The following is a 26,009-nucleotide window of genomic DNA, read 5'->3' as shown; positions in this document are numbered from 1 at the left end:
TGCTGAAGAGACTGTCTTTTCCCCATTGTGTATTCTTGCCTCCTTTGTCAAAGATTAATTGTCCATAGGTGTATGGGTTTATCTCTGGGCACTGTATTCTGTTCCATTTATCCAAATGTCTTTTTTTTTGCCAGTACCATGCTGTTTTGATTACTGTAGCATTGTAGTATTGTCTGAAGTCTGGGAGGGTTATAACTCCTGCTTTGTTCTTTTTCCTCAGGATTGCTTTGGCAATTCTGGGTCTTTCATGGTTCCACATAAATTTTAGGATTATTTGTTCTATTTCTGTGAAAAATGTCCTGGATAATTTGATAGGGATCACATTAAATCTGTAGATTGAGTAGTATACCATGATAATTGTTATTCACAGTGACTGCACTCAGGTGTCGTAAGATCATACAGCTTTTTTGAAACATCTTTATTTGTTCAAAAATTCTTCTTGAATGTTTATTATATATAAGACACCATTCTAAGTGTTGGGGATTCAGCAGTGAACACAACTGACATCCTTGCCCTTTAGAGGTTACATTTTAATAACAAAATAAAAAGGTAATAAGTAAGCAAATTTTACATTAAATGGTAATAAGTGCTATGGAGAGAAATCAAGCAGAGAAAGGGGGTAAGTACTGAAGGTGTGGGAAAGGGGAGTTGCAGTGTTAAAGAGATTGGTCAGGAAAGGCCTCCCTGAGAAGGTGATCTTTGAGAAAAGATCTAAAGGCGGCAAGGGGCAAGCCATGGGACACCTAGGGGAAGACAGTCTAGGTTGAGGGAATAGCAAATGCCAGTGCCTGAGGTAGGATAGTGCCCGGTGGGTTCCCGAAAGAGCAAGGAGTCCAGTGTGACTGGAGTAGATTAAAGGGTTCTGGAGGCCTTTATAAAGGCAGAAGCTTTTCCTCTAAGATAAGGAATCACTGGAGGATTTTAAGGGCATGGAGGCTTGTGGCTTCTGTGCACACAATAAGCTTAAGGAGGCCAAGGCAGAAGCAGGGAGACCAGTTAAAAGACCAGGGCAGTGGTACAGATGAAGAGATGATAGTGGTGACCTGGACCAGGGAGGTAAAGGCAGAAGTGGGGAGGGGTGAGATTCTGGTTGTCTTTTTTTCTTTTTCTTTCCCCTTAATATTATTTAGGCCACACCAGATCTTAGTTGCGGCACACGGGATCTTTAGTTGCGACACGCGAACTCTTAGTGGCAGCATGCGTGTGGGATCTAGTTCCCTGACCAGGGATCGAACCCAGCCCCTCTGCACTGGGAGCGTGGAGTCTTACTCACTGGACCACCAGGGAAGTTTTTTGAAAGTAAGGGTAGTGGCAGGGATGTAAGAAAGAGGTGTTAGAATGATATAAGAATTAAACTCGTATAATTGGAATGTTGTGAAGAGTTTTTTAATTCTTTGAAAATTTTACTGTCTTCCAAAATATATAAACAGCTCATGCAGCTCAATATTAAAAAAACAAACAACCCAATCAAAAAATGGGCAGAAGACCTAAATAGACATTTCTCCAAAGAAGACATACAAATGGCCAAGAGGCACATGAAAAGCTGCTTAACAGGGCTTCCCTGGTGGCACAGTGGTTGAGAGTCCGCCTGCCGATGCAGGGGACACGGGTTCGTGCCCCGGTCCGGGAAGATCCCACATGCCGCGGAGCGGCTGGACCCGTGAGCCATGGCCGCTGAGCCTGTGCTCTGCAATGGGAGAGGCCACAACAGTGAGAGACCCGTGTACTGCAAAAAAAAAAAAAAAAAAAAAAAAAAAAAAGCTGCTCAACATCACTAATTATTACAGAAATGCAAATCAAAACTACAATGAGGTATCACCTCACACCAGTTAGAATGGGCATCATCAGAAAATCTACAAACAGCAAATGCTGGAGAGGGTGTGGAGAAAAGGGAACCCTCTTGCACTGTTGGTGGGAATGTAAATTGATACAGCCACTATGGAGAACAGTATGAAGATTCCTTAAAAAACTAAAAATAGAGCTACCATATGACCCAGCAATCCCACTACTGGGCATACACCCAGAGAAAACCATAATTCAGAAAGAAACATGCACCCCAATGTTCATTGCAGTACTATTTAAAATAGCCAGGTCATGGAAGCAACCTAAATGCCCATCAACAGACGAATGGATAAAGAAGATGTGGTACATATATACAATGGAATATTACTCAGCCATAAGAAGGAACGAAATTGGGTCATTTGTAGAGACGTGGATGTATCTAGAGACTGTCATACAGAGTGAAGTAAGTCAGAAAGAGAAAAACAAATATCATATATTAATGCATATATATGGAACCTAGAAAAATGGTACAGATGAACCGGTTTGCAGGGCAGAAATAGAGACACAGATGTAGAGAACAAACGTATGGACACCAAGGGGGGAAAGCAGGGGTGGTGGGGTGGGGTGGTGGGATGAACTGGGAGATTGGGATTGACATATATACACTAATATGTATCAAAGAGCTTGACATATATACACTAATATGTATCAAACAGATAACTAATAAGATAGATAACTAATAACTGCTGTATAAAAAATAAAATTCAAAAAAAGAAAATTATACTGTCATGAGAACTGCTTCTAGAATATTTGGTAATTCCAAACACTTGTTAAAGTAATCAGCTCCAAGGGAGGGTTAACTTTTTCATTATAACAAATTGTGTTTAGGCCCATCTGCTGGAGTTTAGCAGTCCATCTGCTGTATAGGTGTTTGTTTTGGTTTTAATTGAATTTGAGATCTATGAATTTTATCCCAATTTCATGTCATTTTATTTTGTAGAAAGTAATTTGACTAAATGAATTAGCAATCATATCTGTTTTTCAAGTCACAAATTTCACAACTTCCTATTATGTGCCATATTTTTTAAAATAACAGCTTTATTGAGATATAATCCTCATACTATACAATTCACCTATTTAACATGTCACAATTTAATATTTTTAGTATATTCAGAGTTGTGCAACTATCACTGCAGTCAACATTTTTATCATCCGTTTAAAAGCGTTCAATCCCCTTTTCCCACCCACCTCCCTCCCCTGAATCCCAGCCCTAGGCAACTGCTAATCCACTTCTTTCTCTGTAGATTTGCCTATTCTGGATATTTCACATAAATGGAATCATGATATGTTCTCTTTTGTGACTGGCTTCTTTCACTTGGCATGTTTTCAAGGTTTATTGTCAAATATTATTCCATTGTATAGGTATATCATATTTACCTGTTCATTAGTTGATGGCCATTTGGGTTGTTTACACTGTCTTAGTTGTGGCATATGGGCTCCTTAGTTGTGGCTTGCTGGCTCCTTAGTTGCAGCAGGTGGGCTCCTTAGTTGTAGCATGAGAACTCTTAGTTGTGGCATGCATGTGGGATCTAGTTCCCTGACCAGGGATTCAACCTGGGCCCCCTGCATTGGGAGCACGGAGTCTTAACCACTGGACTGCCAGGGAAGTCCTCTTGTAGGTTATTTTATTTTATTTTATTTTTTAATTTTTAAAAAAATGTTTATTTATTTGGTTGCACTGGGTCTTAGTTGTGGCACATGGGCTCCTTAGTCGCGGCTCGCTGGCTTCTTAGTTGTGGCTCACTGGCTCCTTAGTTGCAGCAGGTGGACTCCTTAGTTGTGGCATGCGAACTCTTAGTTGTGGCATGCGAACTCTTAGTTGTGGCATGCATGTGGGATCTAGTTCCCTGACCAGGGATTCAACCTGGGCCTCCTGCATTGGGAGCACAGAGTCTTAACCACTGCGCCACCAGGGAAGTCCATCTTATATTGGTTATTTTACATAAAATGCTAAAATTAGCATGCTAAAATTGTGGGTTCTTTTGTCTTAAAAGTGAAGTGCAAAGGGATTACTTGTCTGAGGAAGCACTTTAGTTAAACTTGAGTTAACTGAGATTATATTAAATACCTTGATACCTGTTAACATTTCTAAAATGGAGTACAGTAAATTCTTTTTTTTTTTTTTAATAATTATTTTTTGGCTGCACCGGGGTCTTATTTGCGACATGCACGTGGGATCTAGTTCCCTGACCAGGGATCAAACCCGGGCCCCCTGCACTGGGAGTGCCAAGTCTTACCCACTGGACCACCAGGGAAGTCCCTGTAAATTCTTTTAAACACTCTTCCTTATGTGGGTATTGATAATTGGCCATCTGGTATAGGCAGCTGGTATTTGTGCAAGAAGCTTTTCTTGAACTAGGACAGGCAACCTTTGAATTGGGATTTCTTGGCTAGAGAAATGTCTTGGATGTGAATATATTAAAACCTAAGAAGGACTTCCCTGGTGGTGCAAGATTGGGAATCCGCCTGCTAATGCAGTGGACATGGGTTTGAGCCCTAGTCCAGGAGGATCCCACATGCTGTGGAGCAACTAAGCCCATGCACCACAACTACTGAGTCCACGTGCCACAGCTACTGAAATCCGTGTGCCCTAGAGCCTGTGCTCCACAACAAGAGAAGCCACTGCAATGAGAAGCCTGCACATCACAACGAAGAGTAGCCCCCGCTCACCGCAACTAGAGAAAGCCAACGCAGCAATGAAGACCCAATGCAGCCAAAAATAACATAAATAGAGAGAGAGAGGGAGAGGGAGAGAGAGAAGGAAGGAAGGAAAGAAGGAAGGAAGGAAGGAAGAAGTGAGCAGAAAAGAAAAAAAAAGCCTATGAAGAAACTGACGTTCTTGGAGATCTAGGCTGGTGATTCAGAACCCCTGAATATGCTGCGACAGAGAGGGGGCCAGTGAGAGCCTCTATCCTCATCATTTGCACACAAAGAGCTTCAGTGACCTGTTGGAGGCCTCCTGGCTGACTGATAGAAAAGCACATCCAGAGTTTAGTCTCTGGTGCCAGAGTGGTCTCTTTGTTATCCAGGTGTACCAAGAAAGTAGAGAAAATCTCTGTTATTTAAATGCTTTGTGAAGCAGACTAAGCAAACTTTTTAAAGTAAAGGTTTTTTGAGAATTCTCTGGCGGGCAGTGGTTAAGACTGCACTTTCATTGCTGAGGGCGCAGTTTCCATCCCTGGTCGGGGAGCTAAGATCTCACAAGTTGTGCGGTGAGGCCAAAAAAAGAAAACTAAAGTTTTTTTTGAAAGATAAAACACAAGGTACACAGTTAAATTTGTGCTTCAGATAAACAGTGAATAATTTTTAAATAAACTTTTTGTAATTGTAACATATATTCTGAAATGCACACAGATCAAGTGCAAACTTGATGGATTTTCATAAAGTCAGCACACCCCTCCTTGTGCTCTCCAAAAGTCACCACTCCCCAGGACAATGACAACCACTATCCTGACTTCTCAAAGCAAAGCTTAGTTCTGCCTGTTTTTGAACTTTGTATAATTGGAATCACGTAGCGATAGATGCTTGCTTATCTGGCTGTTTTTCCTCTTCTTCCCCAACTTTTTGTTCTGTTTTTCCATCTTAGTTGTTTCTTTTACCTCCCTTTTTTTTTTCTTTAAGATTTGAGGTATAATTTACATACAGTAAAATTGACTCATTTTACACGTACAGTTTGAATTTTGGTCACCGTGTATAGTTATGTAATCACCATCACCATTAAGATCTAGAACCATTCTGTCACCCTAAAAATAGTTGCTGTATGCCCCTTTGCAGTTGATCCCCTGCCCCGATTCCAGGCAGTTCATTTGCTTTCTTTCACTATAGTTTTGCCTTTTCTAAAATTTCATAAGGTAGAATCATATAGTATGTAGTCTTTTTGCATTTGACCTCTTTCATTTAGCATAGTTCAACATGATGTTTCTGAGATTCACCCGTGTTTTTTTATTCATTGCTGTATTATTCCATTGTAGGAATGTACTGTTTCTCTATTCTGTTGATGGACATCTAGGTTGTTTCTACCTTTATGATATTATGAGTAGTGCTGCTTTGATCATTCTGGTACACACCTTTGGTACATATGTGTGCATTTCTACATATGTAGACATGGAACTGCTGGGTTCAGCTTTAGCAGATACTGCCAACAGTTTTCAAAGTGGTTGTACCAATTCACACTCCAAGCAGTAGTATACAAAAGTTCTGGCTTTTCTCTATACTCACCAACACCTGATTATTTTTTAACTTTTAGTCATTCTGTAAATTAATAGTTGTAATTTAAGAACAACAACAAGGCCACCTACTGAATGGGAGAAGATATTTGAAAATATCTGAGAAGGGGTTAATATTCCAAAATATACAGAGAACTTACACAACTCAACATTGAGAAGAACAAGCAACCTGATTAAAAAATGAGCAGAGGATCTGAATAGACATTTTTCCAAGGAAAACTTACAGATAGTCAACAGGCACATGAAAAGATGCTTAACATCACTAATCAAAATGGAAATGCAAATCAAAACGACGATGAGATAATCACCTCACAACTGTCAGAATGACTATTATTAAAGACAACAGATAACGCGTATTGGTGAGGATGTGGAGAAAAGGGAATGCTTGTGCACTGTTGGTGGGGATATAAATTGGAGTAGCCACTATGGAAAACAGTATGGAGATTCCTCAAAAAATTAGAAATGGGGGCTTCCCTGGTAGCGCAGTGGTTGAGAGTCCGCCTGCTGATGCAGGGGACACAGGTTCGTGCCCCGGTCTGGGAAGATCCCACATGCCGCGGAGCCGCTGGGCCCATGAGCCATGGCCGCTGAGCCTGCGCGTCCAGAGCCTATGCTCCGCAACGGGAGAGACCACAACAGTGAGAGGCCCGCATACCGCAAAAAAAAAATTAGAAATAGAACAACCATATGATCTATCAATTCCACTCCTGAGTATTTATCCAAAGAAAACAAAACACTTAATTCGAAAAGATATGTGCACCTCTATGTTCATTGCAGCATCCAAGATATGGAAGCAACCTAAGTGCCCATCAGTAGATGAATGGATAAAGAATATGTGTGTATGTTTGTGTGTGTTTGTATGTATGTATGTGTGTGTGCATGCACACACACACACTGAAATATTACTCAGCCATAAAAAAAGAATGAATTCTTGCCATTTGTGACAACATGGATGGACTTAGAGGACATTATGCTAAGTGAAATAAATCAGACAGAGATAGACAAATACCATGTAATTTCACTTATATGTGGAATTTAAAAAGATAAATAAATGAACAAACATAATAAAATGTAAACACAGATACAGAGAACAAACAGGAATTTGCCAAGAGGGGTAGGGGGAGGAAAGAAATAGGTGAGGCAGATTAAGAAATACAAACTTCCAGTTGCAAAATAAATGCATCACAGGTATGAAATGTACAGTGTGGGGAATATAGTCAATAACTATGTAATATCTTTGTATGGTGACATATCATAGCTAGACTTATTGTGATCAGTTTGAAATGTATAGAAATATCAAATCACTGTGTTCTGTAACAGGAACTAACGTAGTGTTATAGGTCAGTTATATTTCAAAAACGAACTCATAGAAAAAGAGATTAGAGTCTTAGGTAGAGGCTGGGGGTGGGGAATTGGATGAGGGCAGTCAAAAGGTTATAAGGAATCAGTTTTAAGATAAGTAAGTACTAGAGATGTAATATAGAACATGATAAATATAATTAGCACCACTGTATTTTTAAAAATATTTATTTAATTTATTTATGGATGGCTGCGCCGGGTCTTCTTGAGGCATGCAGGATCTTTAGTTGCAGCATGTGGACTCCTAGCTGCGGCATGCACTTGGGATCTAGTTCCCTGACCTGGGCCCCCTGCACTGGGAGCACCGAGCCTTATCCACTGGACCACCAGGGAAGTCCCAGCACCACTGTATGTTATTTATGAAAGTTGTTAAGAGAGTAAACCCTATGAGTTCTCATCACAGGCAAAAAAATTTTTTTTCTATTTCTTTAATTTTGTACCTATATGAGATGATGGATGTTTACTAAACTTATTGTGATAATTACTTCATGATGTATGTAAATCAAATCATTATGCTGTACACCTTAAACTTATACAGTGCTATATATGTCAATTATAGCTTAGAAAAACAGGAAGGGAAAAATATGAGTAACAAAATCGCAATAAATTGCCAGCTGTTTTATAGGACCTGACATTTTTGTTTGTTTTTTCTTTAATAAAAGCATTTAAAATTCTGTATTGTACTGCCATAGGTAGAATCATTGATCAAAGTCCAGATTCTGAGTATTATTCAGAAGATTGAATTTCCACACTGAATTGATAATATGATACTGGATTTTGCTTTGCCAGTGTTGTGGTGTTTGGAGGCAGAAGGATAGGGGAGTGTTCAAGATGAGTTAAGCTGAATGCTTGTTTTCAGTTTGTTTTAGCCTTGAGCCCACTGCGAAACTAGTTTGTTTAGTTTCTGTAAATACTGCTTTTAGTCTGGAGGCAGTGGCTCATGTAGCTGGTTCTCTTTTGCTTTTTAGTGAGGTGCTGGCAGAGGAGTCCATAGTATGTCTCCAGAAAGCCCTGAATCACCTTCGGGAAATATGGGAATTGATTGGGATTCCAGAGGACCAGCGGTTACAAAGAACTGAGGTTGTAAAGAAGCATATCAAGGTGAGTTGAGTAATACTGATCTCTTTGTAGTGGGACAGGGGTAAGGATGTTGGTGTCTCATCTAAGATAGCATATAGAAGTGACACTAGGATGTCACAGGCTCCTTCTGGTTTTTTGTTTGTTTGTTTGCTTGTTTTGGCTGCGCCGTGCAGCATATAGGATCCTAGTTCCCCAACCGGGGATTGAACCTGTGCCCCCTGCATTGGGAGCACAGAATCTTAACCACTGGACCGCCAGGGAAGTCCTGGTTTTGTTTAAGTCCTTCCTTTAAAATTTGAAATTATGAGGGTTTTGGTGTTATTTGTTGTTTGAGGCCAATGGGGAAAACACCCAAAACTTTTATGGGACTGTTTCATCTCTCGTAGGACCTCCTGGATATGATGATTGCTGAAGAGGAAAGCCTGAAGGAAAGGCTCATCAAAAGCATAGCCATCTGCCAAAAAGAGCTGAACACTCTGTGCAGTGAGCTACATGTCGAGCCATTTCAGGTACATGGCAGGGTGTCAGGGGATCCTGCCTGGGTCTGAGATTTAGGGAAGAACTTTGATTTGGGGCTACAGGTGGAAAGTTTCCTTGTAGGGCTGATACTGGACATGAGAAACGGGAAAAATGTGCTGCCTAGTTACTTGGTTCCAGCAAAGCAGTTTTCACTTACGTGAAGAGTTGCCCTGTTGAGAGGTGAAGCAGCTAAGTGTTGAAATGTTTTAATCAAAAACAAGCCTCTAACTATCAATTTGTAGCACACAAAAATTTTTTTAAACTCTGAGCTAGGCATAGATGATATCATTCCATTCTTTCTTTGAAAGAAAATGAAGAGAACTACTTAGGATACAAAAGTGACTAGTGATATAAGGAAAAGTTACCCAAAAAACCTGCCTCTGTGGATTTTTTCATACCCGAAAGCTACACATCACTGAACTAGCCAGAATGGCCACTTGAGAAGAGATGTCTCCACAGCTGGAATATCAAGAGAGCATAGTCAAATTCAGGGCATGCCATGTTTATCTGTGTACCTTGCTGAGAGGTTGCTGTCCTGTGGTCCAGCACAAATCAGACTTAAATGAGGACACCAGCAAGCATGACATGAATGACAGAGGGACCCCAAAACATATCCCTGGTTAGAACAGGTAAAAACAGTGTTGGGATCATAAAAATGAAGACAAACGTGGAGATTGGGAAGGTAATTAGAATAGATGTGGGTGCAAGGACAGCACACAGTGGCTAATGTGGTACCAATAAGGTCTCAGGTCCCTCTCCCTGTTACAGAAAGAACTGCCTGGGTATCTCAGGTCCCTCTCCCTGTTACAGAAAGAACTGCCTGGGTATCTCAGTGGAGTCAGCCTAGGAGGAGGAGACTGTCTCTAAAGGGTTAAGGCTAATTCATTTCTGGTAGCCAAGAACAGTCAGGCAGACTGTGACATCAGTAGAGCTTCCTGAAATCAACACAAATGGCATAAATATCATTGATTTTGGACAAATGGTTTCTTTAGTCTTTTTTTTAAAATTTTCAATATGAAATTGGGTGAGAAGTTAGATATACAGTGGTACATCTCCCTTAAATTATATGACAGTTCTTAGTTCACCAATGTTGAATAAAATTTATAGGACATATAACTGCCACTTGTTTTTTCTCCTGCTTATCAGTTAGGAGTAGAGCAAGGAGTACTAAATTGATTTTTATTGGTTGAGTGATGTTTAGGATTATTGGGATAAACATTTAGTTAGGAGCTAAATATACTACCCTATAGCTAATTCACAATAAGCTTTTCAACCAATTTTTACCTCTTGTAAAAGTGCCCTGGTACCTTTCCTTACTGGGGACCTTTGTTAGGGGACCCTCTTTGTGCCATATTCTGTTAGCTGTAAGTTGATTTATTTGTAAGTTTAACTAAAAGTCTGTCATCCTAGTCCTCTTTCGTTGTCTTCTCTTCCTTTGAAGAAATCCGCTTGGAACCTTAACACAATAGTACATTGTCTCATACAGGAAGAAGGAGAGACGACCATCTTGCAGCTAGAAAAGGATTTGCGCACTCAGGTAGAACTGATGAGAAAACAGAAAAAGGAGAGAAAACAAGAACTGAAACTACTTCAAGAACAAGATCAAGAACTGTGTGAAATTCTTTGCACGCCCCACTATGACATTGACAGCACCTCAGTTCCCAGCTTAGAAGAGCTGAGCCAGTTTAGACAACACGTGGCAACTCTGAGGGAAACAAAGGTGTGCTTACATTCATAGTTCCTAAAAGTCATTTGACTTTCCTCTAGGTATCTTGTAATCTTTTTTTTTTTTTATAGGCATCTAGGCATGAGGAGTTCGTCAACATAAAGAGACAGATCATACTGTGTATGGAAGAATTAGAACACACACCAGACACAAGCTTTGAAAGAGATGTGGTCTGTGAAGATGAAGATGCCTTTTGTTTATCTTTGGAAAATATTGCAACACTACAGAAGTTGCTACAGCAGGTAATGTCTACTCAAATTATGGCCTGGGATCTCCATAGTATCCAGCAATCTGAGAAAACTGCAGCTTTTTCCTTTAAGATAATGAGATAGGGCTTCCCTGGTGGTCCAGTGGTTAGGAATCCACCTGCCAGTGCTGGGGACACGGATTCAATCCCTGGTCCGGGAAGATCCTTCGTACCGCGGAGCAACTGAGCCCATGCGCCACAAGTACTGAGCCTGCGTGCCTAGAGACAGTGCTCCGCAACAAGAGAAGCCACCACAATGAGAAGTCCTCACGCTGCAACGAAGAGTAGCTCCCTCTAGCCGCAACTAGAGAAAGCCTGCATGCAGCAATGAAGACCCAATGCAGCCAAATAAAAAAAAATAATAGTATTATTTGAAACACAACCTTGATTTTTTTTTAAACGAAAACCTTAATTTATATATAGCTCTGAGAATGTGAAATTGAGTTTTTTTTAATGTTTATTTATTCATTCATTCATTTAGGCTGCGCTGGGTCTTTGTTGTGGCACACAGGATCTTTTTTAGTTGCGGCCTGTGGATTCCTTAGTTGCAGCATGCGGACTCTTAGTTGCGGCATGCATGCGGGATCTAGTTTCCCGACCAGGGATCGAACCCTGGCCCCCTACATTGGGAGCAGGGAGTCTTACCCACTGGACCATGAGGGAAATCCCCTGAAATTGACGTTTTGGATGAAATAATAATAGTCATTTGAATTAGCTTAGTGTTCAATTGAAAAAAGTTTTTTTTTTTTTTTTTTTTTTTTGCTGTACGTGGGCCTCTCACTGTTGTGGCCTCTCCCGTTGCGGAGCACAGGCTCCAGACGCGCAGGCTCAGCGGCCATGGCTCATGGGCCTAGCCACTCTGCGGCATGTGGGATCTTCCTGGACCGGGGCACGAACTCGTGTCCCTTGCATCGGCAGGCGGACTCTCAACCACTGCGCCACCAGGGAAGCCCCCCCAAATTTTTTTTAATTAAAAATTTGAATCCTAATTCTTGAGGTCTGAGATCCTACCATAATGACAGCCTTACAGTTTGTTTTCAGAAGTCATGAAAACACACCTCTTCACAGCCTTGTAAAAGTGCTTCTTCTCCATGTGGGTACAGATGTGTCTCTGTAGGAGGCCAGAGGGCCAGTTTTCTCTGTGCTGCTGTCTTTGCTATAACCACTGGCTTTCCTTGCTACAGCTGGAAATGCGAAAATCACAAAACGAAGCAGTGTGTGAGGGGCTGCGTGCTCAGATACGAGAACTCTGGGATAGGTTGCAAATACCTGCAGAAGAGAGAGAAGCTGTGGCCACAGTTATGACTGGGTCAAAGGCCAAGGTCCGGAAAGCGGTAAGAAACCCAAAGGGCGCTGGGTCAGCATTTTGGTGTCAAGTCTGATGTCTTTACCAGCCTCTGCCTTGAGTGAGCCTGTTTTTAAGACAAGCGTCAGAAAAGAGTGGCAGTAGCCTGCTCATCTTCTATCTTTCGCGTATGTTTCTTAGATTTCTGGCTCCTATGATATCATCGTTATAAAAAGTGTTGACTTACCTCTGTGGTTTTGTATTGTAATTTTATTAAAAAGGGGGAAAATATTTTGCAAACCTATGTGAATATACAAGTATGACAAGCACTTTTAACAGGTCTCTTTGTTTCAGCTGCAATTAGAAGTGGATCGGTTGGAAGAACTGAAAATGCAAAACATGAAGAAAGTGATAGAGGCAATACGAGTGGAGCTGGCTCAGTACTGGGACCAGTGTTTTTATAGCCAGGAGCAGAGACAAGCTTTTGCCCCTTACTATTCTGGTTCGTACAGAAATGTCGCTCTTCATGTGGCCTGCTCACTTGTCTTTTACAAGTGCAGACATTCACTGGGAAGTATTTCCTTTACTGAACAGACATTGCTACCTTTCCAGGCCATTCAGCATAAATTGCCATTCCCGTTCAAATAAGCATTTGCAAATGCTATTGGGAAATAAGGGATCTCTTGGTTTCTGAAGCAGAATATCTCTGTAGCATGTAGTTGTGAAGCTCAAGTTTAGCAGGAGCTTACTCTGTGCCAGGCGCAATGTCAGACTCTCAACAGGATTATCTGACTTAATTCTCATGTCAAGAGATGAGGACACTGAGGCACATAAATGTTGAACAACTTAACCCAGAGACACACAATAGGTAAATGGCAGAGCCCACATTTGAGCCCATGAGGTATGACCCCAGGGCCCAATGGAATTCTAGTCTGACCTGAACTGAATATAAAGATGAAGCCATCTTTACTAAATTCAACATTTTTGGACATTTTCTGTGACTCAGCCCTCTGTTGGGCAGGGTGGAAAGGAAGAATATGAAAGAAACCTAAGACAAGGCAAGAGATGACAGAGTTTTGAGAATCTTAGTCCTTTTAGTCCACACCCTAGTCCCTTAGTCTCTAGTCCCACCAGGCTGATTGGGACAAACCTGGCTTTTATTATCCACAACATACACTTAATTGTGTGTCATTTTTACTGTAAGGAAGAAAATTCTGTTTCCATTTTAGGGGGATGAGGGATTAGTAAATTGGGATACTAAACACTAGAGGGATTTTTTAAAACTACTGGGCCTATATCTTGCAGAGGACTATACAGAAAATCTGCTCCAGCTCCATGATGCCGAGATTGTGCAGTTAAGAAACTACTATGAGGTTCACAAAGAACTCTTTGAAGGTGTCCAGAAGTGGGAAGAAAGCTGGAAGCTTTTCTTAGAGTTCGAGGTACTGCCTTAGTTTTTGTCTGTTTTCCTTAGAGTACAGTGAAGTGTTAAGAAAGCGTCCCCTCAGAGGCCTGTCTCCTTTGCTCTTGACCAGGTTTCTAATACCATCTTTATCATTAAGTCTGTAAACTACTGCTAACCCATCTGTATTTGTCAAGCTTATATGCAGAAACATATAAGAGAAAACCCCAAAATTAATGCCTGCAATAAGGTTGAAGTTTCTTGCATAAAGGAAGTCTAAAGATAGGCAGTGCAAGGCAGGTATGGCTATTCCACAGTCAGGGGGTCCCAGGCTTCTCCAGCTCATAGCTCCTTTACCACTAAGGGGTGGATCTTATCTTCCGGTCCAGGGTGGTTCTAGAGCTCCCACCATAGCGTTTCAGGCAGTGTGGTGGAGGAGGGAACACAGAAGGCATTGCCCCTCCACCCCCTCTAAGAGGTTTTCCCAGGCTCTTTTCACAGCACTTCTGCTTAAATGCCACACCAACTACTGGCGAGGCTGGGAGAATCACTATCGCAGATAAATTCAGGTTCTATTACCTAGGAAGGAGAGAAAAATGGATGTTGAGGCAGGCAACTAACATTCTGTACTCTTCCAACTTTTGTTATTAGAAAATTGCCTGGGTATTTGGGGCACATTTGTGTACTCTGAATTCCTTTTGTTTTGATAGACTTAGCATGAGTCGATTCCCTTAGAGCATTTTAGAGCTCAGAACTGGGACTAGGACGAGGCAAGTGAGGCACCTTGGGCACGAAATTCAAGAAGACTCATTCTCAGGTTCATACTGGTCCTATTAGAGCTTGAACAGGCCTTTAGAGAATCCGGAGTTTAACTCCTTCAAGTTTCCAGGCAAGAAACTAGGACTCAGAAGTGGAAAAAACTGTGAGAGCTCACAGCTGTTTAAGAGCAAGTGTTCTAGTCCTCAGTTACCTCTTACTTCTGGTTGAAAGCAAGAAGGAGTAATAAAAGTCAATAAAGAGCTCAGCCATAAACAAGAATTAAATTTTGCCTTTTGCAACAACATGGATGGATCTATAGGGTATTATGCTTAGTGAAATAACTCAGAGAAAGGCAAATACTGTATGATACCACTTATAGGTGGAATCTAGAAAATAAAACAAACTAGTGAATATAACAAAAAAGAAACAGACTCACAGATACAGAGAACAGACTAATGGTTACCAGAGGGGAGGGGGAAAGGGGGAGGGGCAATAAAGGGGTAGGGGTTTAAGAAGTACATACTATTATGTATAAAATAAATAAGCTACGAGGATATATTGTACAGCATGGAATATAGCTAATACTTTATAATAACTATAAATGGAGTATAAACTTCAAAAATTGTGAATCACTGTGTTGTACACCTGAGACTTATACTGGAAATCAACTATACTTCAGTGTAAAAAAAAAAAGTGTGCACACACACACACACACACACACACACACACACATAAAGACAGTAAAGAGCCAAATAAGCGACCCTTGTTTACATGCTAGTATTTAAGAAAAAATAAGAAACTAATTATCATTCCTTTTAGTTATTGCTTATAATCAAGCAGTCTGGAAAGGAAATAGAATTTATCAGTTTGGCCCCCAAATCGTCAAGATTGTTTCTAAACTTTTCTGATTATCTGTCCCGTTTTTTAGTGTATTCACCTAATTTACATTTACAAATTATACACTTATATTACTGTTCTGATAGACCGTATACACTGTAGAATAACAAAAAACAGAAAAGTTAAAAAGAATAAGAACCCTTACATTTTTTGTCCATTTTGTGAGGGTTAATTTAATAAAAACCAGATTATCTATAAACCCCTTAACTGAGCACATTTAAGCTGCATTGTCTCAATATGCTGGAGGTGAGTGGGCAAGTAGGGGTACTACCTCCAAACCCTCTGAGTGTAGACCTCCCCCTTGTCCTTCCGCATACCCCATTTCCTGTTGGTGACATCTGAACCCAGGAAGGGAGCCTTAAATTAAATGCATTAAACATTAAAGCCTGTCTTACTTTTTAGACTAAAAAGGAAACACTAGTTTTCCTGTACCCCAGTGTATGATCTTGCATATGCCTCAGAGTGTTCACACCCCACTCCCTGCCTTAGAAAGCCACGATTTCTCACTGCTAAAAGTGGATGGGAATGCAAAACTCTGAAGTCTCCCTAAAAATATGTATCTGTTTATGAGAGTGAGGATTCTTAGCAGAAGTGACTGGTCTGACTGTCCGGGGTTCACTCTAATTAAAATGTATTTTTCACAGAGAAAGGCTTCAGATCCAAGTCGATTTACAAATCGTGGAGGAAATCTTCTAAAAGAAGAAAAGCAGCGAGCCAAGCTCCAAAAAACACTCCCTAAGGTAATATTGTTACTGAAAGAGTTTTTGGTGCTTGGCTACAAAATACCTCACTTTCTGTATATCTCTTGCTTTGAATTGTTTTTCCTTAGGTAAAGGATAATAAGTATATACTGGGCCTACCTAGTACAAGCAACTGAATATCAAGTTTTATTAGCTTTTTAGGGCTGCCATAACAAAGTACCAGAGACTGGGTGGTTTAAACAACAGAAATTCACTTTCTTACAATTCTGGAGGCTCAAAATCTGAGACCCAGGTGTCAGCAGGGCTGCTTTCTTCCGAGGCCTCTGTCCTGGCTCCAGATAGTAGTCTTCTCCCTGTGTCTGCACGTGGCCTTCCTTCTGTGTGTGTCCGTGTCCACATTTTCTTATTCGGCTACCAGTCATGTTGCATTAGGACCCACCCTAATGACCTCATTTTAACTTAATTACCTCTGTGTCCCAATAAAGCCACATTCTGAGGTACTGGGGATTAAGACTTCAGCATACGAATTTGTCAGGGGACATAATTCAGCCCGTAACCTTTTGAGAAAGTGCTTTGGACTTCATTACTATTCTCTATTTTAATAATAATAATGATAGTTAACACTTATTGAATTAAGTGCCATATACTGTTTCAAAGTACTTTCCATTTATTAATTGTCACAACATCCTTAAGAGGTTGGTATTATTAATTCCATTTTTACAGATGAGGAAACTGAGGCACTGACAACTTAAGTAACTTGCCTACCTGTTCACAGTCAGTAAGAGGTAGATTCCAGATTGGAGCCCAGATAGTGCCGCTCTAGTGTACACTGCGTATTTAACATTGTTGGTCTACCCCAGTGCTGCCTCCAACTTCGGGCGCCAAAACTGTAGTGGTCAGGCTCTGGGTTCTCGCCTTTTCCCACCTTCATGTGTATTATGAATGAACCATCCCAAGACTGATTTCTGGCCGCTCCAACCTGTTCCCACGTGGGTCCAGCTACCTAAAGTCAGGCTAATGATACTTTGGGGAGGGAGGAGGCATTCTTCGGGAGAATCATTTCTTTTGGGCTTCACACCAAAAATTTGAAGTAATTAACATGTCCTTGTTTCTGGTCTCAGTTGGAAGAGGAGTTGAAAGCAAGGATTGAAATGTGGGAACAGGAGCATTCAAAGGCATTTGTGGTAAATGGGCAGAAGTTCATGGAGTATGTAACAGAACAGTGGGAGATGCACCGACTGGAGAAAGAGAGAGCCAAGCAGGAACGAGTAAGTGAACCCAGTTTGGGAGGAGGAGAAGATAGCATGAGTGAGCAGCCCAGAGTCTCTGCCAGGGCTCTAGGTTGGTTGAATAAGGAGTAGCTCATGGCAGCTCTTTTTAGCTCTGGGTGCAGAGACTTGCGCTAGATTTCTGGCCCTGCCTCTGCCCCCATCCCAGACCTGTTCTCCTTCTGGGATTTGTCACTCTTGCTTCTGACTTTCACATAGCAACTAAAGAACAAGAAGCAAACTGAGACAGAGATGCTCTATGGTAGTACTCCGCGAACACCCAACAAGCGGCGAGGACTGGCACCTGGCACGCCGGGCAAAGTGCGCAAGGTAATAAACACGAGGCTGCATGAACTGCCATGTCTGAGGCATTTTTGAGGCTACGGCTCTGCCCATCTCTTGCCTTCTGTCCTGCAGAGATGGGAAAGAATTTTTCTAGCCTTCCAGGTTGAGTCCATTTGACAGTGTGAATGCAAGTCTGCAGTTCAATCCTGAGTAGGGACTTGACAGTGACAGTCAAGGAGTGACCAGCTTTGATGAGTCCCAGATTAAACTCGGGAGCCAGCAGCTGCCAGCATTCTGTAATGATGAGAACCTTCAGAGGTTCATTCTGTAATTCCAACAAGTGACCATGGCACTATGTGAAAGAAGACTTTCATGCTTGGCAAGGGGGATACCTAATACTCCTTAATCTCTAGAGCAGGAAATCAGGGAGTTCTTCCTTTCTTCTTTCTTCCTTTGTTTTTTTAAAACCGTTTCTTTAATAAATGAAGTGGAGCATTATTTTCCTTTTCCCTTGCAACTCATATTTTATAACACATAAAATGTTTTAAAAATCACCTGTAATGTGACTCCAGGAGAACCAATGAGACTGTTTGGTGTTTTTCCTACTTCTGTAAAAAGCTTTTTAAAATAGTGTATTTTCACAAAATAGAGATCACATATAATTTTGATTTCTGCTTTTTCCCTAGTTGGTATTGGTTGTGATTTTTTTTTCATAGCATCAAACTTTCTTCAAATAACATGCTCATTCTTAGCTATATAGTCTATTCTTTTGACATAATGTCATTTACTAAACTAGTTCCCTATTTGATATTAGGTAGTTAATTTTTTATTAGGAAAATAATGTGACGAAATTTTAAAAATACGTGTTATAAAATTCTAGAAAGGGTTGGGAAAAAAAAAGGTTTGGGTTTTTTTTGGCTCTGTTGGGTCTTTGTTGCTGCACATGGGCTTTCTCTAGTTGCGGTGAGCAGGGGCTACTCTTTATTGCGGTGCGTGGGCTTCTCATTGTGGTGGCTTCTCGTTGCAGAGCATGGGCTCTAGGCGTGCAGGCTTCAGTAGCTGCGGCACATGGGCTCAGTAGTTGTGGCACACGGGCTTAGTTGGTCTGTGGCATGTGGGATCTTCACGGACCAGGGATTGAACCCATGTCCCCTGCATTGGCAGGCAGATCCTTAACCACTGTGCCACCAGGGAAGTCCGAAACGTTTGTTTTCATTAAAAGTTTGAGAATCTCTCTATTAGATGTTGAGAACACAAAGATTAAGTGATATGGCCCATGATCTCAAGAGTGCTGCATTCAAACATTTCTCAAGTGCTGGCTGCACTGATCATTCAGTCTGTGATACCAAAGCAGTTATAACAATTTACGCTTCCAGTGGTAGTGCCTAAGTGCTACGCTGGCTCCAATCTTTGCCAGCATGTGATATTTTCAGACGTTACAATTTTTGCCCATCTGATGGGTGTGAAGTAATGTCTCATAATTTTAGTTTGCATTTTCCTAATTACTAATGAAGTTGAACCTTTTGCCATGTTCATTAGCCTTCTGGATTTCCTATTCTGAGAAGATTTTGACAGTTTTTCTGTTGGAACATTTGTTTCTTTCTTGCAAATTTTATAGGAATTCTTTGTATGTTCTGGATGCTATTTCCTTGTCAGTTGTGTTACAATAGCTTTTCCCAGCATTTGTGTGTGTCTTCTGTAGCTTGTCTTTTTTTTTTTTGGTTGTGCCAGGTCTTAGTTATGGCAGGTGGGCTCCTTAGTTCTGGCATGCGAACTCTTAGTTGTGGCATGCATGTGGGATCTAGTTCCCTAACCAGGGATCGAACCTAGGCCCCCTGCATTGGTAGCTCAGAGTCTTAACCACTGCGCCACCAGGGAAGTCCCTGTAGCTTGTCTTTTTACTCTTTATGGTGTTTTGTTGATGAACAAAAAGTTATTAATATCAATATAGTAAAAATGTTTTCAACCTGTTTTCTTAATGGCTTGTACTTGCAAATAACCTACCCAGGACCTGAGGCACACAGATATTTTCCTGTGTTGCATTTCCTAGTTTGTGTCTTGTATTTGAATATTGAATAGTCTTGCTATCCCATTTAAGGTTTTTAATCCACCTAGAGTTTTTCCAATTAAAGAAAAAGCTTACAGCTTTATTGAATAAAGTAGACACATAATATTTAAAGTGTACCTGTTAATAAGCTGTGATATATGTATGTACCGTGAAACCCTCACCACAATCAAGACAATGAACATACCCATCACACCCAAAGTTTCCTTTTGCCCCTTTGCTTTCTCTTTGCTTCCCTTACCACCCATTTCCCTCCCCCCACCCACTTCCCACTAGCTCCTGGCAACTGCAGCTTTGTTCTGTTACTGTTGATTAGTTTGCATTTTCTAACATTTTATATAAATAGAATCATACAGTATGTATACTTCTGTGTCTGACTTTTTTCATCTGTTGTTGCATGTATCAGTAGGTTACCCCTTTTTATTGTTAAACAGTATTCCATCGGACGCATATACCATACTTTGCTTATCTAGTTGCCTGTGTTGATGGATATTTGGCTTAATTCTAGTTATCTGGCTGCTACACATAAAGCTGCTATAAATATTTATATGTAAGTCTTTGTATGGATATATGCTTTCATTTCTCTTGGGTAAATACCCAAGAATGATATGGCTGGATCTTATGATAGTTGTCTGTTTAACTTTTGGAAACAAAATGGTTGTCCCATTTTATGGAACACTGAACGCTTTTCACAGGTGTCCTCAAAGCTCTTCACCATGAAAACTGTCTTAGACTGCTTCCCATCCTCACTCTCTGTAGTGTAGGGATGCGCTGCTAAGCACGTCATCTCACATCAATAATCTATGTTCGGGCTTCCCTGGTGGCACAGTGGTTGCGAGTCCACCTGCCGATGCAAGGTTCAAGCCCCGGTCCGGGAAGATCCCACATGCTGCGGAGCGGCTGGGCCCGTGAGCCATGGCCGCTGAGCCTGCGTGTCTGGAGCCTGTGCTCTGCAACGGGAGAGGCCACAACAGTGAGAGGCCCATGTACCACAAAAAAAAAATAATCTGTGTTTTTCTCCTTAGCTGAACACTACCACTGTGTCCAATGCTACGGCCAACAGCAGCATTCGGCCTGTCTTTTCGGGGACAGTCTGCCGCTCCCCTATGTCTCGCCTTCCACCTTCTGGCAGCAAGGTTAGTATGTTCTCTGTACAAGCACATCCCTGACACTGCCCCAACCTATGTACTCCAGGGACTGCTGGGAGGTGGAGAGATTGAATACTGTCCTCTGGACTGAGAAGGAACTTTGAGGCCTAAAAACAAAGCAGGCAGCTTCATAAAGTGCAATTATGAAGTTTATTGTGGGTAACTTGCATACAGGCAGGATCGGGCAGACAGTGACACAGAGGCATTTGCAGCTGCATTCAAGCGCAAGAGAGATACCAGGGGATTTAAGGGGGCCAAAGCTAAAAATAGAATCTGACTACTAGGGAGAAGCACATCTGTAGTGACAGGAACTGGGTGGTTTTCCTCCTGCCAGGGTCTCAAGACCATTAATCATCTACATCAGCTAAAGGCATTCTTCCAGTTTTCTTATCAGATGAAGGCAAGGGTCAAAGTTGATAGGGAACTTAACTGGCTTGGCCTCATTCCTTGTAAACTGAAGCTCAGTCATGCAGGAAGGGGAGGGGATGGGACTGTAGGCCTAAGATGGAGCTGACAAAAAGGAGTCAGTATGGTTCAGCCATACAGGGCCCCACCTAACTTGTTCCATTTTCTAAGATCCCTGGATTCGGTTATCATTGGGATGCTGAAAGTTGACAGATGTAAGCTAGCTAATCTGTCAAAAACTAAATGAGAGAAGAGAATGGTCATTTTGAGCTCAGTCCAGTATCACGGGAAGCACTGGGATGTGACTGGGAAACTGAAGAGTCTCCATAGGCTCAGTTCAAAGCCTGGTCTTCAGTTGCTACTGAGTGAGGTCCTTGCATGTGGGTTCCAGCCCAGTGACACTGGACAACTAGATGCAGATAGGTACTCTCACCCAAGGAGGGAGTGAGGAGTGTGTGCTAAAATGTGTTCAGTCTTTCCGGTATTTTACAGACTATGCTCAAGATAAGGGTTCTGCAGATCATTAAGAATTTGTATGTTTTTAAACCAAAAGTAGGGACTTCCCTGGTGGTCCAGTGGTTGGGACTCCATGCTTCCAATGCATGGAGCGTGGGTTTGATCCCTGGCTGGGGAATAAGATCCCGCATGCCACACGGCGTGGCCAAAAGATAAAAATTTTAAAAATAAAATAAGCCAGGGCTTCCCTGGTGGTGCAGTGGTTGAGAGTGCGCCTGCCGATGCAGGGGACATGGGTTTGTGCCCCGGTCCGGGAAGATCCCACATGCCGTGGAGCAGCTGGGCCCGTGAGCCATGGCTGCTGAGCCTGCGCGTCCAGAGCCTGTGCTCCGCAACGGGAGAGGCCACAACAGTGAGAGGCCCGCGTACCGCAAAAAAAAAAAAAAAAAAAAAGCCAGAAGTATAGGATTACAGACACACGAATAATATAAAGGTGGTATAAGCCTTTGATAATTTGTGTGTGTGGTCATTATAAGGATGATACATTGGTCGATCTTTCTTTTCTCTACAGCCAGTCACCACTTCCACCTGTTCGGGGAAAAAAACACCACGTGGCCTCAAGCATGGAGCCAACAAGGAGAACCTGGAGCTCAATGGCAGCATCCTCAGCGGTGGGTACCCTGCCTCGGCCCCCCCACGGCGCAACTTCAGCATTAATTCTGTTGCCAGCACCTATTCTGAGTTTGCGGTAATTCACCTTTTCTAATATCTACCAGTCCCTGGGGAGCACACAGTTGGGGCAGAGTGGGTATCTTCCCAAGGGCACCCAGGCTATTAGTTAGGACAGTTCTTTGGAGGCTGAGAATCCCTTTCCTGACTTGACTGTGGCATGAGGTGGGGGTGGTTTAAGGGTGGTCTATAGGAAGAAAGATGGCAGCAGCAAGCAGACATTTAACCTGGATCCTTCTGCTTAAGAAATACCACTCCCTGGCTGCAGGAGGTGAACCTTCTCATCACTGCCCTGGTGCTCTCTTGGTGGAGTTCTTGGTAATTGTCTCAATTCTTTGTTCTTAAAAGGATCCATCCCTCTCTGACAGCTCCACTCTTGGGCTTCAGGTCTGTATGGCAACCCCTGCATGTCCCATGTCCCTTTTCCAGACTGATCTGTCATCTGCTGGCTTCATTCCCATCTGGGCACAGGGCTACACTAACCAATTATCTCAGCTGTGCTATCATAAAACCTTTTTTTAACAAAAGAAGCAGGAATTCCTAATACGGACTTCAGAAATAATAAATATCTGGCTTAAGTTCCCAACAGACTGACTAACCTGCCGATTAACTTGTTCAGACTTGAATTGGATTCTCAGCCCCATCTAAAGTCAGGCAAGGTTTTTTTATCATGTTATTTCACAACAGAAAACTTTCACCCTCCCCAGTTGTGACATTAAAGGCCTCCAATGTGCTGCAAGGAATAGAGGCCCCACCACGTGGGGAGGGGAGCCCCAGCTGTGTGCTGCCTATGAGGTTCTTGGCCTGCGTGCTGATTACTTCCTGGAGTATCTGTCTTACTAACCCCTCAGAGCTGAATTGCCACCTTTCTGTCTACTCTGAGCTAGCCAATGCTCATTTCTTCGCCTTTGCCTATTTTCTACCACATTGAGCTGCTAAAGCATATATGAGGCACTGGAAGAAAGTAATTTTTTCCCACAATGCTCTTCAGCTCCTAGTAACGTACTCCACATTTACCAACACTTAACTGCAGTGCGCTTTCCTTAACAATGTGTTCTGTCTTCCCTCAGTATCTAGCTGTTGAGAGGTGAGCCTGCCCCTCACCTTTGTGGGGGGATACTAAGTTAAAGCATAGGGCATCGACTCTCTTGCTGCAGTGATGGAGAATGTGACGGCTGCCCAAGGCTATTGTTCATTTTGAGCACTGAAGCTAGCTTTATATTCTTTTACTTTTGTCAAGTTACTTGACAGGGGTGGTTCTACCTATAGAAGGTGGGTATTTGTCACTCTGGCTAGCTGATTGCTGGACAGAGTCCAGCCTTCTCTTTTGTTTGCTCAGCCAAGCCCACTTCATCCACTTGCTGCTTACAAATATCTGTTTCTCTCTGGCTAGGCCGAGGGAGATTCTTCTGGTTTTGGTTGCTATGGCTGGTAGACTCCACCAGGCAGCACTGAAGCCAGTAGACTAACCTCTACTAACATCTGTCCTTTCTCAGTGGTCATTCGTGCTCTGTCTTCTGCTTCTATACCATGTGCTCCAGCATGAGATCAAATCACCAGCAGGTTACAAGGCCCTCAGCCCCAGGGATTGGTAGATATATGTTCTGGCCCATTGTTTCCTAAAGGGCTCAAAAGACCAAAGCTTGTTGCCTACCTAGCTTGACAACTCAGAGAGTACTTTGTGAAGTATAAGGGATTTCTCTTCTGTGAGGTTTTAATAGAATGGACTGGCTGAGGAAAGGAATCAAGGGGCATATGTGCACATGCTTAATCTGTGACTAAGGTGTTCAGAGTCCCTCCCTTTTTGTTCCTAACACAGCCTGTGCTGGGCTGTATGCTGACACTCACCTGTGCTTACAAGGGCAGGGCATGCATGAGAGGGGACAGTAACGCCACTGATGTTATTTATTTTTCAACAGCGAGAACTTTCAAAGGCTTCCAAATCTGATGCTACTTCTCGAATCCTCAATTCAACCAACATCCAGTCCTGAGAAGCCCTGATCAGTCATCCAGCTGAGGTTTCCTATGCCCTGTGCCTAATTATACAGGGGTGGCTTTAATGTTTCTTCAGTTTAGATGCGCTTGAAAGCCTGGACAGGTTCCATTACCATGGGCCTAACTTACAGAAGTGAGTGAGTTACAGATGAGAATCCATCATAAGCTTAGTATGTCCTTAGACACTTGGTTTTATTTTGACTCAAGAAATACATTAAAACATAGTTCATAGCAGTAAGCGTAAATTTTAGCATATGGAACCTAATTTCTTTCCCTACCCCGTAATTGTACTTGCTAAAGCACGATCAAGGGCTTGTTTTACTTCACCATTGTGTAGTTAAATGATTGGCTATGCCCAAGCTTGGGGTATGGGACATGAAGCAGTTTTGGGCTTGTACACTTATAATTAGCATTTAACACCTTTTTTTGTTTAGGGATATTCAGTTAATGCTATAGCTTCAGTAGCTTTGCTCTCACCTAAAGGCCTGTCCCCACCACACAGGACAGCCTTCCTCCTGATGAAGATGTCTGTGTGTCAGAAGTTGGGATGGCCTGACTCGCTGCCAAAGAGGTGACAGGGAGGCTGGGAGCACCTTTGTTAAATTGTGTACAGTTCTGTTATATAGGCCACTGCTGTGGGGGTATGTGTGTGAACACACGTACTTGTCTGAACTCTGCTTCTTCAGTTTTTCTCTGGGTCCAGTTCCCCATGCCTGTGCCCCCTGTGCCTGAGTTCCTCCACCCTCTGCACTTGCCAGCCAAGTTGGGAGGCTGTTTGTTTGGATGGGTTGGGCTGTTTCTGTCGTGGCGATCTGGAACTTTGCACATATCAGTACTGGGAGCCACATGCTGTAGCGTCCACGATGAGGCTCCTTCTTTACCTACCCTATGTATCAATCACTACTGTGCTCCCCAAAGCACTATTATTTATTCTCCGTCTGCCTGCACCAGTACTACTGTCAGCACAGTAAATGGTTCTTGGAAGCTTACCAGTGTGGATTTGGTCTGTGTCAGCCATGCTGTTTAGGCATACGTATAAATGTCCTGATTTTAAAATATAAATATTCTTAAAAATAAATTAAAATGTGTATACTTATATTTCAAAGATATATACTGCGGTGTGTGTTTTCGTTGTTCCCCATGTCACTTTTTGGTTGGTTTTTGTCTGTGGAAAAAAGAAAAGACTAAAAGAAAGAACATACAAGAAATTTTTAGTCGGGAGTATGATTTTCACATTCTTCTGAGTGTTTCTAAATTAAGAACATCTCTTATTCTGAGAAAAAAGGTTTTTTGAGAAGAATAAAAAGCCTAAATCCTGATGTATAAAGAGGCTGAGGGAATTCACGGACTTCCGGGAAGATGGCAGAAGAGTAAGACACAGAGATTACCTTCCTCCCCACAGATACACCAGAAATACATCTACACGTGGAACAACTCCTACAGAACACCTACTGAACGCTGGCAGAAGACCTCAGACCTCCCAAAAGGCAAGAAACCCCCCCACGTACCTGGGTAGGGCAAAAGAAAAAAATAAACAGAGACAAAAGGATAGGGATGGGTCCTGCACCAGCGGGAGGGAGCTGTGAAGAGGAAAAGTGGCCACACACTAGGAAGC

At 42.2% G+C, this 26,009-nt stretch overlaps 1 protein-coding gene across 8 annotated transcripts in view; it reads left to right on the top strand.

Annotated features, from left to right (window-relative positions):
• The window catches only part of PRC1 (protein regulator of cytokinesis 1), a 29,204-nt gene extending 3,699 nt beyond the window's left edge, over nt 1-25,505 (top strand). Inside the window, exons 2-16 of one of the 8 annotated variants that reach the window (XM_032623624.1) lie at nt 8,396-8,528; nt 8,894-9,016; nt 10,513-10,746; nt 10,824-10,994; nt 12,184-12,333; nt 12,639-12,786; nt 13,590-13,726; nt 15,987-16,082; nt 17,165-17,311; nt 17,531-17,641; nt 20,687-20,797; nt 22,242-22,418; nt 22,748-22,786; nt 24,319-24,417; nt 24,897-25,503. In XM_032623624.1, the coding sequence (XP_032479515.1) occupies nt 8,396-8,528; nt 8,894-9,016; nt 10,513-10,746; nt 10,824-10,994; nt 12,184-12,333; nt 12,639-12,786; nt 13,590-13,726; nt 15,987-16,082; nt 17,165-17,311; nt 17,531-17,641; nt 20,687-20,797; nt 22,242-22,418; nt 22,748-22,786; nt 24,319-24,390 (1,849 nt within the window). In that variant the 3' untranslated portion in view covers nt 24,391-24,417; nt 24,897-25,503. Of the gene's footprint in view, nt 1-8,395; nt 8,529-8,893; nt 9,017-10,512; nt 10,747-10,823; nt 10,995-12,183; nt 12,334-12,638; nt 12,787-13,589; nt 13,727-15,986; nt 16,083-17,164; nt 17,312-17,530; nt 17,642-20,686; nt 20,798-22,241; nt 22,419-22,747; nt 22,787-24,318 lie in introns of all 8 variants that reach the window. The other 7 variants (XR_004348579.1, XM_032623623.1, XM_032623626.1 and 4 more) reach the window with 7 other exon arrangements.
• The last annotated feature ends 504 nt before the right edge of the window (nt 25,506-26,009 follow it).

This window comes from Phocoena sinus, chromosome 2 (genome assembly GCF_008692025.1).
Source record: "Phocoena sinus isolate mPhoSin1 chromosome 2, mPhoSin1.pri, whole genome shotgun sequence".
Taxonomy (NCBI): domain Eukaryota; kingdom Metazoa; phylum Chordata; class Mammalia; order Artiodactyla; family Phocoenidae; genus Phocoena; species Phocoena sinus.
Note: the sequence above shows the minus strand (reverse complement) of the source record. Positions and strands in the feature narration are given on the sequence as shown.